This window comes from Lepus europaeus, chromosome 3 (genome assembly GCF_033115175.1).
Source record: "Lepus europaeus isolate LE1 chromosome 3, mLepTim1.pri, whole genome shotgun sequence".
In the NCBI taxonomy this organism is placed as follows: domain Eukaryota; kingdom Metazoa; phylum Chordata; class Mammalia; order Lagomorpha; family Leporidae; genus Lepus; species Lepus europaeus.
In genome coordinates, this window is record NC_084829.1 from 147,413,151 (window position 1) to 147,427,523 (window position 14,373).

General features: G+C 36.0%; 1 protein-coding gene across 1 annotated transcript in view; it reads left to right on the forward strand.

The window, feature by feature from the left end:
• Positions 1-14,373, forward strand: part of GRM1 (glutamate metabotropic receptor 1) — a 428,308-nt gene that overhangs the window by 320,914 nt on the left and 93,021 nt on the right. Inside the window, 1 exon segment of the mRNA XM_062187757.1 lies at positions 1,585-1,820. Coding sequence (XP_062043741.1) covers positions 1,585-1,820 — 236 coding nt within the window.

The window sequence follows — 14,373 nt, forward strand, 5'->3', positions numbered from 1 at the left end:
ATATGTGACAAGGAAGAAAAATGTACTTCCTGATCACAGCAGCCTTGATGCTCCCCTCAGCATGAATCACCTTTACATAAGTTTCTTCCTGAGTTGGAGCACCTGACTTTCCTTTTCATACCATGTGTACCTTACAAAACTTGCAGCTGTAAATTCTTTATCTTGAGATGTAAACCTTCTCCCAGCCTCTGGCCTGTTTCACATCTCAGGAATATCTTTCCCAAAGTCTTGGGAGCCATTTCTTCAAAATGCAATCATTAGGAATGATGGTAAACCCTTAAATCACAGTTCTGTGGGAGGATCGGAGCCTAAGTTAGATAAGTGACTATCAGCAAATGCAGACAACATAATTAAATTGCCCAACACCCTCCCACACCCATCATCATCACCTGGTGCTTTTCCACTAGCTCACCTCAACATTATATAACCCTCCAAACTTTTGTTTCAGCAGATTTGAATTCAAAATGTCTCATCTGTTGCAATAGTCTAGAGTGAAGCCTTCATTGTCTGTTAATTCTGTCTGGCACATATTTTCTTTGACACCCTTTTAAGCCTGATTTCCATGTACTTCTTAGTCAAATGGAAGTAATATCACTAATAATAGATGTAAAAGTTCCAGAAAATAACCAAGTATTGTTTATCATTTGTATCCTTTGTCTATACTCCTGCAGAATAGTGGCCTTTTACTTTCTAGTTGTTGAATTCTTTATTTGGTGGAAAATTAAGCCTGAGATTGTAAAGTGAATTGGAAGTATGTTATTGCAAAAAAAAAATTAAAAAAAAAGAAGAAAGGAAGAAGGAGGGAGGGTGGAGAACCTCATTATGTGCTTAAAACTGTGTATATATGAAATCCCATTCTCTTTATAAAATTAAAAAATTCTAATGGAATAAAACATTAAAAATTCACATTTAATGTGAGTGACTCTTTTCATACCTGGTAATGAGACTTTATCTTTAAGTATATTATTTTGTAATAGCATTAGTGGGAAAAAAAATAAAAAACTCATCTGATCACTTTTGTGGGAGGAAGGTTTGAAGATTGCCCCAAGAACAAAACCTGTTGTTGCCATGTTTCAAAGCTAAAACAGTTTTCCTCCCCATGGAAGGCAGATCATGTAATGGTTTTGACTGCAATGGTGAGTGCTTATTTAGCTGTTATTTTGAAGGCCCTGAGTACCTAGGCTGTAATTTTCTATTTTGGGTAGTCATTGACAGGCTTTGCGGTTTGGTGGTGAAGACCACTGAACTTGGGAGCAGGACTGCCTGGACTCACCAGGACGTCAGCCGGCTGCTGAACATCTTCTGTCTCAGTGAAAGTGAAAAGCACGGGGTCTGAGGTTTAGTGAATTCTTAGTAAACTTTAGTTGTACCTGCACTCATATATAAAACAAACCAAGAATAAACATGATCTTACATTTCACAACTTTCTACTTTATCCAAAAGATAGTTGTTTATGGGTGGTATTGCTTACAATAGATTTCAGTTTTTGCTGGATTTCTTTTTCTTCATTCATACATAACTCTGAGCTCTATTTGTGAGACATTTGTCTTTCTCTCTCCCCACCCCAATCCCTGCATTTTTTAGTGATGGATGGGCAGACAGAGATGAAGTCATTGAAGGTTATGAGGTGGAAGCCAACGGGGGAATCACAATAAAGCTGCAGTCTCCAGAGGTCAGGTCATTTGATGATTATTTCCTGAAACTGAGGCTGGACACCAATACAAGAAATCCCTGGTTCCCTGAGTTCTGGCAACATCGGTTCCAGTGCCGCCTACCAGGACACATTCTGGAAAATCCCAACTTTAAACGAATCTGCACAGGTAACTCATGTTCACAAAATATTAAGTCAAAGCTTTTGGTCATCTAGTTTTATTATAGCTTATGAATGATAGGAGGTGCCAGGACTGAAGATTCAATGTCACAATTGTTATCTTTGTGTATGAGAGAGTTAGAGTGAGGTAGAAGTGTGTATTTCTCCATGTCCCTGCATTCTGTAAAGACTGCTTTGGTCTCTGGTGGATCAAATAATAAGAAGAGATAATGAAAGTAAAGTAAAAGCCAACTGAGAAATCAGGTATCTCCCATTCAAGCCAGTAGGAAAAGATTTTATTGTTAGAATATTTAGGAGATGTCAATCACAGAAATAGATAAGTAGCACTGGTTTGATCTTTTCTTTTTCCAGTGTGACTTGTTTACCTAGACAAGTCAGAGGAAGATGAGATAATCACCCTAAGTCACACTACTGACATGGGTGTTTACAACATAGCTGTCAAAAATAGCACTCTCCCTTTAAGCCAGAATGCAGGTTCCCAGTTCTTTCAATGCACTGCTCACTCCTGCCATGCTTGCAAAGGGTAGCACATTCATCCAATTCTCTCAGCAGCTTTGAGAAATCCACAACATATCTTTTCCCCCAAAGAAATTATCTTAACCTTTTTTTTTTAAAAAGATTCATTTTATTTATTTGAAAAGCAGAGTCAGAGAGAGAGAGAGAGAGAGAGAGAGAGAGAGAATCGGTCTTCAGTCCACTGCTGTACTCCCCAAATGGCCACAGTAGCTGGGGCTTTGTCAGGCTGAAGCCAGGAGCCAGAAACATCTTCTTGGTTTCCCACATGGATGGCAGGAGCCCAAACACTTGGACCATCTTCTGCTGCCTTCCCAGGCACATCAGCAGGGAGTTGGTTTGTAAGTGGAGCACCAGGAATTGAACCCATAGCAGGCGGTGGCTTTACTGGCTATACCACAATGCAGGCGCCTTAACTTGGTATTTTAAACAATGGGCCCTTCATGAGTATTATCATTACTGATCAGGGACATCACTGCTCCCTGTACTTTCACAGTATTGTCTATGTTGCAAAGATGGATCATCTTCGGTTTATCAGAGTGCCTCTCAAAGCTGCCTTGGGAAGATGATTAAAGATGTGACATGGATGAGAGTGGAAGCCATCCCAACCCTGAGGGAGGGCTTTCCAAACAGGGGTAGCAGCACACATAAAGAGGCACAAACATGCCTGAAGGCACAGTGGCTGGACCCAGGGAATATGCAATGCATAGGAGATGTAGTCAGAGCAGCACGTAGGGGCACAGAGCACGCAGGACTTCATCAGCCATTGTAAGAACTCTGCCTTTGCTTGGAGTGAAATGAGAAGACAGGGGATTCAGCACAGTAGAGACATCATCGGCCTTACTTTTTCTGAGCAGAATCACTCTTGGTACAGCATTTAAGCATTGACAAAAGAAAGAGTGTGGGGAAGGAAATCAATGAAGAGACCGCAGAAATAATGTAGACATAGCGAAATGTGCCCTGACCCTGGCAAGAAGATCAAAAGAGATGTGCACTGTTGAGTATATTTTGGGTGAGAACTAAGGGGATTTGTTGGTAGATTGTCAAGAATGACTCTAGTTTGAGCAAGTAGGGGGATGGAGTCATCATTGACGGAGACAGGAGGAGCTCAAGAAAAGCCAGTTGTGGAAGGATCCAGAGGTTGACTTTGGAGAAGATAAATTTGTTATGTCTGTTAGTTGTCCTACCATCTATGTCACTTTGTCATCATATTTTATTAGTAAAATGCAAAATACTACTCATTAAGCATGCTTAGAAGTCTTTATTTAAAGGTTTATAGGGAAGTATTCTGGGTCTTGGGCTCTCAAAACAGAAGTTAGAACTCTGCTGCCAGGTACATTAATAGTTTGGGGTTTCAATTGCTTTAGTACGTGTAAATGTCAAGGTTAGAGCTTGAACTTGGCTGATGTTCACAAGAATAATTCAAATTCATGAATTATTCTTGCATTGTGCTTGAATCTCAGAGCTATTTTTAAGAGCTCCTTATGTGATTTCAACCTCTCATAAACATGTTTGTCTTTGCATTTCATTCTGGAGTCAAGTTCAGCACCTATTTTCCTTTGTTCTTAGTTCCAAGGAAGGCAGAAGACTTACTTATCTACTTATTTAGAACTTACTTATCTATTTAGAACTAATTCACAAAATATTTGATCTTTTCTGCTGCAGAAATCTTACAATTTATCTCTAGTAGTTTACCTATGTTATCAATGTGTATATACATTTATTCAAATGTATCTTAGACTTCAGTTTTAATCTTTATATTTTTGTGAAATTGGCATCAATGTTTTTGAAGAACAATATAAACTTTCACTTCAGATGTTATTATTCCACTGGGCTTCTTGACTATCAACTTAATTCCATAGCCTTATAATGAATATGCAGACACATTTATGAAAATTAGAGTGAGGAAGTGGAATTAACGTTTCCATACTATTGATAGATACTATTTCTGTCACTCATTTTTACCTCTTTTAATTGGGTCATTTATGGTGTTTTGAAAAAATTTTAAATTGCCACTACTTTCCATAGAATCTTTTATTGAGCTTAATCTCAGATGTCACTTTTTAAATAAAGAGTTTACAAGCATTAAGTGTCCTGAGCCCAGACTGAGTAATTTGGGAATCATTGTGATAATTAAATAGTACTTCATGCAAAGTCCACATCACTGCTTAATTAGTTGAGTGTATCATGGGATTGGAGATGTTTTGGAAAAGCACTAACTGAAACATCAAAGCCTAACTTCTAAAAAATCAATCATTATAAGGATAACAGAAAGAATAAATATAAAGCAAATCAAAATTACTCTGTTTCACTGTCTTTGCTACTTAGAGGATTTGTATCATGTTTGCAGTGGCATAATGTTTTATCATTCTTGGTGAGAATCATTAGAAAGAGAATGTAGAAGCTGAAAGTATACTACTGGATCCAGCACTGATTCAGTTATAAGTATATGCCATATAACCTTGATGACCTCACTTAACTACTATGTCAGTTTCTGCATCCCTAGTATAATAGCTACTTCTTACAGATGATGTGAGCATCGAATGCATAATACAAATGGACTATTTTGTAATCTGTAAATACTCACATAAGTGTAATACTTACATAAGTGTAAAAGGCTATTACTAGTGTCATGTCTCATGAGAAAATAAACTATGACATAGTTCATCTCATAAAATTTAGTTTTTAAAGTTACAAATTTAGCATAACTATATTCTAGGTTGCAGAAATCAGAGAAAGGAAGCACACACCTTTAATCAGTTGACCTTACACAATTGGTGTCAATTTAACTGTTTTCTTTTATGTTTTTCTAGATAGATTACTAAAAATTTTGGGGTTAGCTAGCCATGCTTATTACACACATCTTAAAAATACAGAAATTCAAGAGAAAGATTAGGAGCATTAATAACTTGTTCTTATTACCACCATTAACTCCTGTTAAAATTTTTGGTATAGTCTCATCATTTTCTACACAGTTTTAAATTACATACTTAATATTATATTATATATTGCTTTATAAAACAGAATAATACCCTTTCTTATAAGTTTATAAATTTCTCTTTGTCATCACATTCCTTAATTCTTAATAGCTACATAGCATTCTGAGTACATGTAATCCATAATTTATTTAACTATTTAATTTTTCCCACATATTTCGGTTGTTTCTGATTCTTCACAAACTAAAAAAGAAATGCTGCCAAGAGACAATAAAAATTCTTCTTTCTAAACTGTTACAACTTTTGCATTTTACATAATTTTGTTATAGTTCAATCAAAAAATAAACATATTTCTAAGGCTTTTGAAAATCAGAAGTTTAAAAAGGCAATTCCTACCAGCAAAGTATGAACCTGCACATTTTTACATAGTTATAATCATACTTTGCATATAATTCTGTCTGTGAGCTTCATTCAGGAGTATGCTTTGTATGATGTTGCTGCATGACCTATATATTTAGCCACTCATACATTACTGGAAAATTAGGCTGGTTCCAGTTTTACTTATGAAAACAAACAAAACAAAAAGAAAAGCAAAAACGAAACACTGACTATGGTCCAGAAAGTTTTCATTGTTATTGTGGGTAAAATTTTTGAATTGTTACTTGTTCCCTTAAAATAGTCTCCTAAATATATAAGTATTTGGTTAAGAATATAGAAAGTTGGAGGTCCCTTTAAAACACCTATGTTAGGACAAAGTGGGCATTTGATGCATCAATTGAGTTGTTGCTTGGGTTGTCAACATCATATATCTGGGTACATGGTTTGAGTATGGCTACTCTACTTCCTATCCAGCATTTCTGCTAATACTTACCACAGGAGACAGCAGTTGACGGCTCAAGTATTTAACTACTATGTCTCTGTGAACCATGTAGGAGAACCAGAGTAAGTTCTGGCCATGTAGCTTTGGAGTGGCCCAATCCGGGATGTTTCAGACATTTGGGGAGTGAACAAGCAGATAGAAGTTATCTCTCCATTTCTCTCTCTCTCTCTCTCTCCCTCTCTCTCTCTCTCTCCTTTCCTTCTTCCCTCTCTCTTTCGCTTCCCCCTTTCTCTCTCTCCCTATCTTTCTCATAAAATGAAAAGAAATTTTAAAGACCCACATATGGCAATATTATTTGCTATGGCTAGGTCTATTAACTGTAACAGAGTTTTGAGGTTAACTATGGGTTTCCAAGCCTTTTTAACAACACAGTGAATTTACAGTTACGATTTTACTTTCCCCCTTATTCTTTGAAACAATTGGAAACAGATGGACACAGTGCTTTTTAAAGCTGGTATGTATTTGTATCTGGCTGTTATTCAAGACATAAGGAAACAATTTGGCTGGTTTCTGTAATGCTCACCAACACCTCAAGACTAATAAGATAATGACAGCTAACAATGTCACCTCCAAAATTTATGTTGAAATTCATTTTCCATTATGATAATCTTGGGGGGTGGGACCTTAAAGATGCAATTAAGTCATGAGGGTGCTTCCTTAATTTATGAATTATTTCCAGAAGTAGGCTTCTGATAAAAGAATAATTTTGGACTCCATTATCTCTTTTGTGCACTCCCTTGCCCTTCTGCCTTCTATAATGGAATGACTCAACACAAAGGCCCTCACCAGATGTAGTCTTTGGTCCTAGACTTCTAACTTCCAAGGCCATTGGTCAAATAACTTCTGTTGTTTAAAATTTGTTCAGTATGTGATATTCTGTTATGGCATCAGGAATCAGACTAAGCTATCAAGACTTTAAGGAAGGAAAATTCCCCCAGTAGCTTGAAGACTGCCATTCACAATTTTTAGACTTGTACTGATTTTCATAATATACTTGCCTTGATCATCTCCTAATTTTGTAGACTTTTGGATTTTCAATTTTTAATTAACTTATTTTTGCAAGGTCAGATAAGATTAGTCCAATATAATTTGATCCATGTTAAGATTATCCACAATCTGAAATAGGTACTAATTCATTTCAACCCTTTGGATCATAGGTAACAAATTGTCTTTAGACTTGGAAGTTTACATCACATGCAAATATTCATTCCAAAAGAAAATAATCTACCTTCAACCAGGAACCAGGCACTCTTAATTAGAATTTGCGGAAGACAACACATTTTTTTCACTCCTTTGTATCCATGCTATTTGAAACATGACTTTGCAGCTCCTCTAAAGAGATGGAATTTTGATCTCTACTTCCTGAATCTGTATTGACCTTAGAACTTATTAGCACCAAGTCTGGGCCTCAAGAGGCTTGACCTACTTCCATTCTCTTTTTTTTCAACCCTTTCTCAGCCATAAAACAAGATGAGTTAGTCTACCAAGAGATGAGAAATAAATGGATCAGACACAGGATGATCTCCCAATTCAGGATGTCCTAAATCAACCAGTCCCCAGATAATCTTTTGACTCTTAATGCATGAGAAAAGTCATATCCAACTCATGGCAGGATGATGTGACAGTTGACTCCTACATTCATTAACCAAGCAAATTCTTGTTATTCTAAGCCATTAAGCCATGGTTGTGGTTTGTTATGCAGCTTCATTTTGAAGGTAGGTAATTGATAAAGGGTCTTCACAGCCTTGTATCCATGATCCTTACATGGGTCAATAATTGGTTTAGTTAAAGAACATAATTCTTCAGCCAATGCTAGTATGCTCATTTTTCCCCTCCTAAGAGAAATGATAGAAGTATATTCCAACTCTCATGGAACAAAGTTAAGCATTTTTATAGATCCTTCAATTAAGAAGGTTTTCAAATCCCTTGATCCAACTACAAGAACTTAAAGGTAAGATAAACAAACACCCTTAAATGTAGCAGTAGTGCACTCTCATATAGTGATGGTAGGGGCTGCTTTATGGAAATATGTTTCAAAAGCTTCAGATATATGTATTTCTTTTAGCTAGAAAAATAAAGGCAAACTGACGTTGTTACATCTGGACATTATAATTTTTCAGACATATCTTATTAATTATCACACGCATATAAAGCTCAAAATATTATGCTATAAACACAATGTTTGCCTATCTTTTGGTTAACACTTTTGATCTGCATGGTCAAATATAGTAGCCACTAACTTTGTGTCTATTTATATGTAACTTCATTAAATTAAAATTAAATTAAACATTCAGTTTCTCATTCTCACTAACACAGTTCTTGTGTTGTTAGCCAAAAGTGGTTAGTGCCTCCCATATAGGACGTCACAACTGCAGAAAATTTCCACTATTTGTTCTATTGAACAAATCTGCCCTAGACAGGATTCTACTTTTTTTTTTTTAAAAGATTTTGTTTATTTATTTGAAAGGTAGAGTTACAGACAGTGAGAGGGAGAGACAGAGAGAAAGGTCTTCCATCTGTTGATTCACTCCTCAAATGTCCACAACGGCCAAGCTGCCCGGATCCGAAGCCAGGAGCTTCTTCTGGTGTCCCATGCGGGTGCAGGGGCTCAAGCACTTGAGCCATCTTGTACTGCTTTCCCAGGCCACAGAGAGAGCTGGCTTGGAAAAGGAGCAGCCAGGACCAGAACCAGGCACCCACATGGGATGCCGGCGCCACAGGCAGAGGATTAACCTACTGCACCACAGTGCCGGCCCCAGGAGTCTACATTTTTACCCTTATAAATGCAAATTCGATTGTGTATGCAGTTATTTTGACCTAATTTACAAGTTATCACTTTGACCATGACCAAATTGTTGAACATATTTATCAACTACTACAGCCAAAATTTGGCTTGCTTTTATGGTATAAGTTGTTTGTTCCCCACACTCTGCTGCCTTAAGAAAGGGTGAACCAGCTCCTGTAGAGATGAGGCATGTCCTCATTAGCTTGTTAAGTTCCATATAGTCCCTTATTTCACATTGTTTTTAATACTAGATTGACTTAAAGAATTATGTCCATGTTCTGTTATATAATCATCATAAAGATTGATACAGGAGCAGAAATTTTCCAATCTTTTACTTTAATATATATCTTCATTCTATTCCTATGAGACTTACATGATTTTTAGTTATAAGAAGATATAGACATGAAATATAAACATGGAAATACTTTAGAAATATAATACTTATTTTAACAGTGGATCATTATTATTTTATCTTTTAATGGAAACATTAAATCTACAGTTGCATATTAGTAGATATGTCTGCAAACCAGTTACCTATAGATTAACTTAAGGTTTATATACTCCATTTCTTACTGGAATTTGGTTCAATTCATTAACAAAATATTCAGTTAAATCAACTTCATCTTTATTAAACAACTTACATGTTCCTAAAGTTGAATGTTACTTTAGTGGTCCACCTTTCTCATGAACAAGTTTGAGTGGCTGTTTTCAATGATTCTTCACAAAGATTTCACCCTGACATGTATAGCTGGTATATATTGGTTTCAGATGACTACTTATGGGATTACACTATATTCCATAAGTTGTATTGCTTCTTTCCAGGGGAATAATTTATCATTTCATGTTCTGTACACAATTGCTGCTAGGGACATTCATATGGAGTAAAGTCGTAATCTCAGCCATCTTTTAAAAAGTAAAATTTCTTTAATAGTGGATATTATTGAATAGACCTGGGATTTGGATTATTTACACTATTTTTACTATTTCTATAGTTTAAGATATAATTGACATACCATAAACTGCATGCATTTGAAATGCACAATTTGATAAAATTTGACATATGCTTATACCCAAGAAATAATGACTATAGTTAGGATAATAAACAATTCCTTTGTGCCTTATTGAAAGTTCTTTTCTCCTATCCCTCTGCATACCTATCCCCAGGCAACCAATTATTGATTTTCTGTCATTATAGTTGATTTGTAATTTAAAATTTTAATATAAATGGACTTTTACACCATTTACCTTTTTCTGCCTGATTTTGTTCATTCAGAGCAATTATTTTTGAGGTTCATCATTGTATGCATGTTATCAACAGTTAATTCTTTCTAATTGCTAAGTAGTGTTTCATTATATCATAAATTGCTTGTCTATTCACCTGATGATGAGCAATTGTGTTCTTTCCTGGTTTTGGTTGTTATAAATAAAGCTGCTAAGAACAAACATGTACAAAGCTCTCTATAGATATGTCCTTCAGAATTTTATTAAATCAATTCCAAGAATGGAGTGGTTAGAAGTATTAATGGGTATATTCTCTTTTTACTCACTTCTTGGTTGTTTAATGGAGGTATACAATTGAGAAAAGGGCATCATTAATGAGCCAATCACTGAGAGGATAAATGGATTGTTATAGTTCAAGAGCCAGAAAACTGCTTGTTGAAGAGTAGATGCCATCATCCCATTATTTCTTCTATTTGAAGATGGGAGTTAAGGTGAAGGAGATATTTTCTATCTATATGATGAGTCAGGCCTTAAGTCATAATAACTATTAAGCATGATTTCTTATTAGATAATGTGGAACCAAGTTTGCCATATCCCTGAACAATTTCCTGAGCATTTCCCCTGTTGGTAAGTTCTGTAGAGACCACTTTTTCTGGAAAAAACTTCATATCCCAAGTTATAATAAACAAATGTTTCTTGATGAATGGGGTGTGGCCCTGTGGATTTAGCCTACAAGTTACAACTGCAGAATTGCAGTATATAGTTCCTTCATTTTTAGGGAATACTGGGGAGTCACATTTCATAGCCAGGATGTTCTTGTCAAGTCTCACATAAATGAGTTGTATGGAGTGGTATTGAATATGCTGTGATAATTACCTGGGCCTGTGTCAATACAATATCAGAATCCGATGTCGCCATCCTATTTACTAGTGCATCTTTGTTTCAGTATGATTGGCTGGTAAGCAAAATTTTCACAACACAAATCCTTGTTTTAAGTTTAGTTAACAACCACAGGAACTATATGAGAAAAAAGTGTTTAAAATGTGTGAAAGATGCCATTAAAATGAACTAATAGGAACTTGCCTCCAGTAGATCTGGATGCAATTCTTCTTTCAGATTAATATTATCTATTTTATTTAGCCCAAATCCTGAAATGCTGTAAGTAGTTATCTTGTTCTTGTGAACAGTGATTCTCAACACTGGATCATTAAAATTACCAAGAAAGCATTTCAAAACGTACATCCTCATGCTAATCTGGAGCCTACATCATGCCAATATTATCAGAAATTCTTGGTGGGGAATGCATTTATTTTAAGTACAGAGAGAAATTCATCCTTAAAATTTATGAACAGTTGAAGCCAGCACTGTGTGCAGCAGGTTAAAGCCACAGCCTGCAGTGCTGGCATGCCATATGTGTGTCAGTTCTAGTCCTGGCTGCTCCACTTCCAATCCAGCTCTCTGCTATGGCCTGGGAAAGCAGTAAAACATGGCCCAAGTCCTTGGGCTCCTGCACTCAATGGGAGACCTGGAAGAAGCTCCTGGCTCCTGGCTTCGGATCAGCTCAACTTTGGCCATTTCGGTCATTTGGAGAGTGAACCAGTGGATGGAAGACCTCTTTCTCTCTCTCTGGCTCTACCTCTCTCTGTAACTCTGTCTTTCATATAAATATAATATTTAAAAAAATTTATGAACACATTAGCTCTTTATTTTTACATTTTCAACTTTGGAACCATATATTACCATCTAAATAGAGAGCTAGCTGAAGTTTTGGCCCAGGCTATGACAGTTGAGAAGCTAATTAGAGTTTAGTAATTCCTGATGCTAAATCAATCTCTTTGCTTTGCTTTATTTATTTGTTGGTAGGCTTGTTTTGCATTTGAATTGTTGGCATTCCAAAAACAGTAACTCATTGCCAAACACTATGTTTTCCTATGTATAGCTTGAATAATTAATAGTTATATTAATTTCCTATTGCTCCCATAACAAATAAACACAATTTCAGTTAGCTTGATGAAAGGAAAATTTATTATGGTACAAGTCTGTAGGCTTAAAGTCAGACAAGGGTCTCACTTGGCTAAAATAAAAATGTAAGCAGGTCTTTATTCCTTTAAGAAGGCCCTAGGAGAGACTATGTTTCTTTGCTTTTTCCAACATAGAGACTAACCACATTGTTTAGCTCATGGTGCCATTTCTCCATATTCAAAACCAGGAATATTGCACCTGTCTGAACTTCTTTTCTCAGCAGAACCTTTCTCTGAACATGGCCAGGGAAAGTTCTCCACTTTTAAGGACTGTGTTACATAGTGTATCTACAAACTCAGGAAATAGGGTGTGGACATCTTTTGGGGATTATTATTTTTTCTTCCACACTAAGTATCCAGAGCAAAGGATTGGCATCACTGAGTTCTTTCCACTACCTGCTTCTTTAGCTCTTTTTCTTATTGCAATCTTGCTTGTTGAATATCTGGGAGAGAATAGTATATTACTCTGTGAGAGCAGACTTTTAAAGTCATTTAAATTGTGTATCTGTGACAGGTAAAACATCTAGGCAGTTGAGGAGATCTGCCTCTTTGCATTCAATCTCAGGAAAGTCCCTTCTTTGCCTCCATCCTCCTTTGCTTCTGATGGGGGCATTGGGAGGGGCCACATGAGTCTCTTACTCTGTTTCCTGACCCTAAAATGTTGGGGGCCCAGGGACCAACCTATGTCTCCAATATAGTTGTTTTTTATTTTACCTTGCTAATTTGCTCATTTCCTTACCAAAACTCTTCCCCCAAAATTTAGGTTCCTTTTTATCAAGTTTACATCACATGTGCCAATAGCCATGCTTATGATCTTTTTTAGACAAGTTATACCACATAGACCTAATTTTTGATATTGAGCCTGACAGACTTCGAATGAAAAAAACAGTTTTATTCTTTGCTTTCTTATTTTCTTCATCTGAAAGGTTTAAGAGTGCGGAATTAGTTCGTTCTGATATTTAAATATAAGAGTATAAGTCTTGATTTGGTAATTCCCATGGATCTGAGTTTTCATTGCTCTTTTGTTGTACAAAGAGTTTCTCAGGTTGATCCTTAACAGTTGGAAATAAAAATCAATTTCATTTTTTGTCATTCCACATTTATTTTTTCTGTCCCACTACATAAACTTGCAAGCTTATTTGATAAAAATATCTGACTTCCAAGTTATTGCAGGTGATAGTATCACTGTTTTGCCATTGCATAGTAACAAATTTATGTCCTTGTAGACCATGATCACAGTTTCTTTGCCATCTGCTGCATATTTCCATATGCCTCCTGTTTTGTTTACATTATTAGTTTTTCTGTTGTTACAGCATCCATCTACTTTTAGGAACTAATTTCTAAATTGGTCAGGATAGACAAGGATGCACTATGATAAATATGACCTCCAATTTTATAGTTTATAACAATAGATAATTATTTCTCCCACATGCCATATGTCCATTATGTTAGTTTAAATTCCCCTCTGTGTCTTTTTTTTCTCCAGATGCCAATCTATAAAACCACTTCTACTGCAACATGGAGAATCACAGTAAAGGAAACTGACCATGACCAATGGGCCTGGGTTTAAAGTTTCTGCCAGAAGTTTTAAACATTTCTATTCAAATTTCATTGCCTAAAGCAAATCGCATGATCAAGATAAACATCAATGGAGATAGAAAATAGAATCCACCCCAACGGAAAGGCACCTAATAATTGGGAGCAATAATTCAGTGTATCAAACAAGCCAGAGTTACTATTTTATTCAGTCTTTTATTCACCAGAGGGCAAGCCTTTTGATTAGAAGTTCTAGAATTTTGAGCTTATAACTGGCAGAATTCCTTCATCCAAATACAGAGGGGAATTATTTTTCAGAGATGAAGGGAAATTTCCTGCTTTTTTACTAGGGCTCCATTAAATAGATTGTGAGAACTTTTCATTAAGGTGTGAATGAAAGATCCAAACTCCAAGACAGAGAGAGATTTGTCAGAAGGGCTTGTCAACAAAATTTATTTTTAATCAAGCTAAGATTAAGCACTAGTCAGGTACAGCCATGGTAAGTTTTATTTTTCTTCTACTAAAATCTTCTTTATTAAAAAGGTTCGAACAGAACTAGAAATTCTTTCTCACATAAAAAAAGACAGAGAGAAGGTGTTCATGCATACTTTGACATAGAGACTTTCTCTCTTTCTCTTCCCCACCTTCCA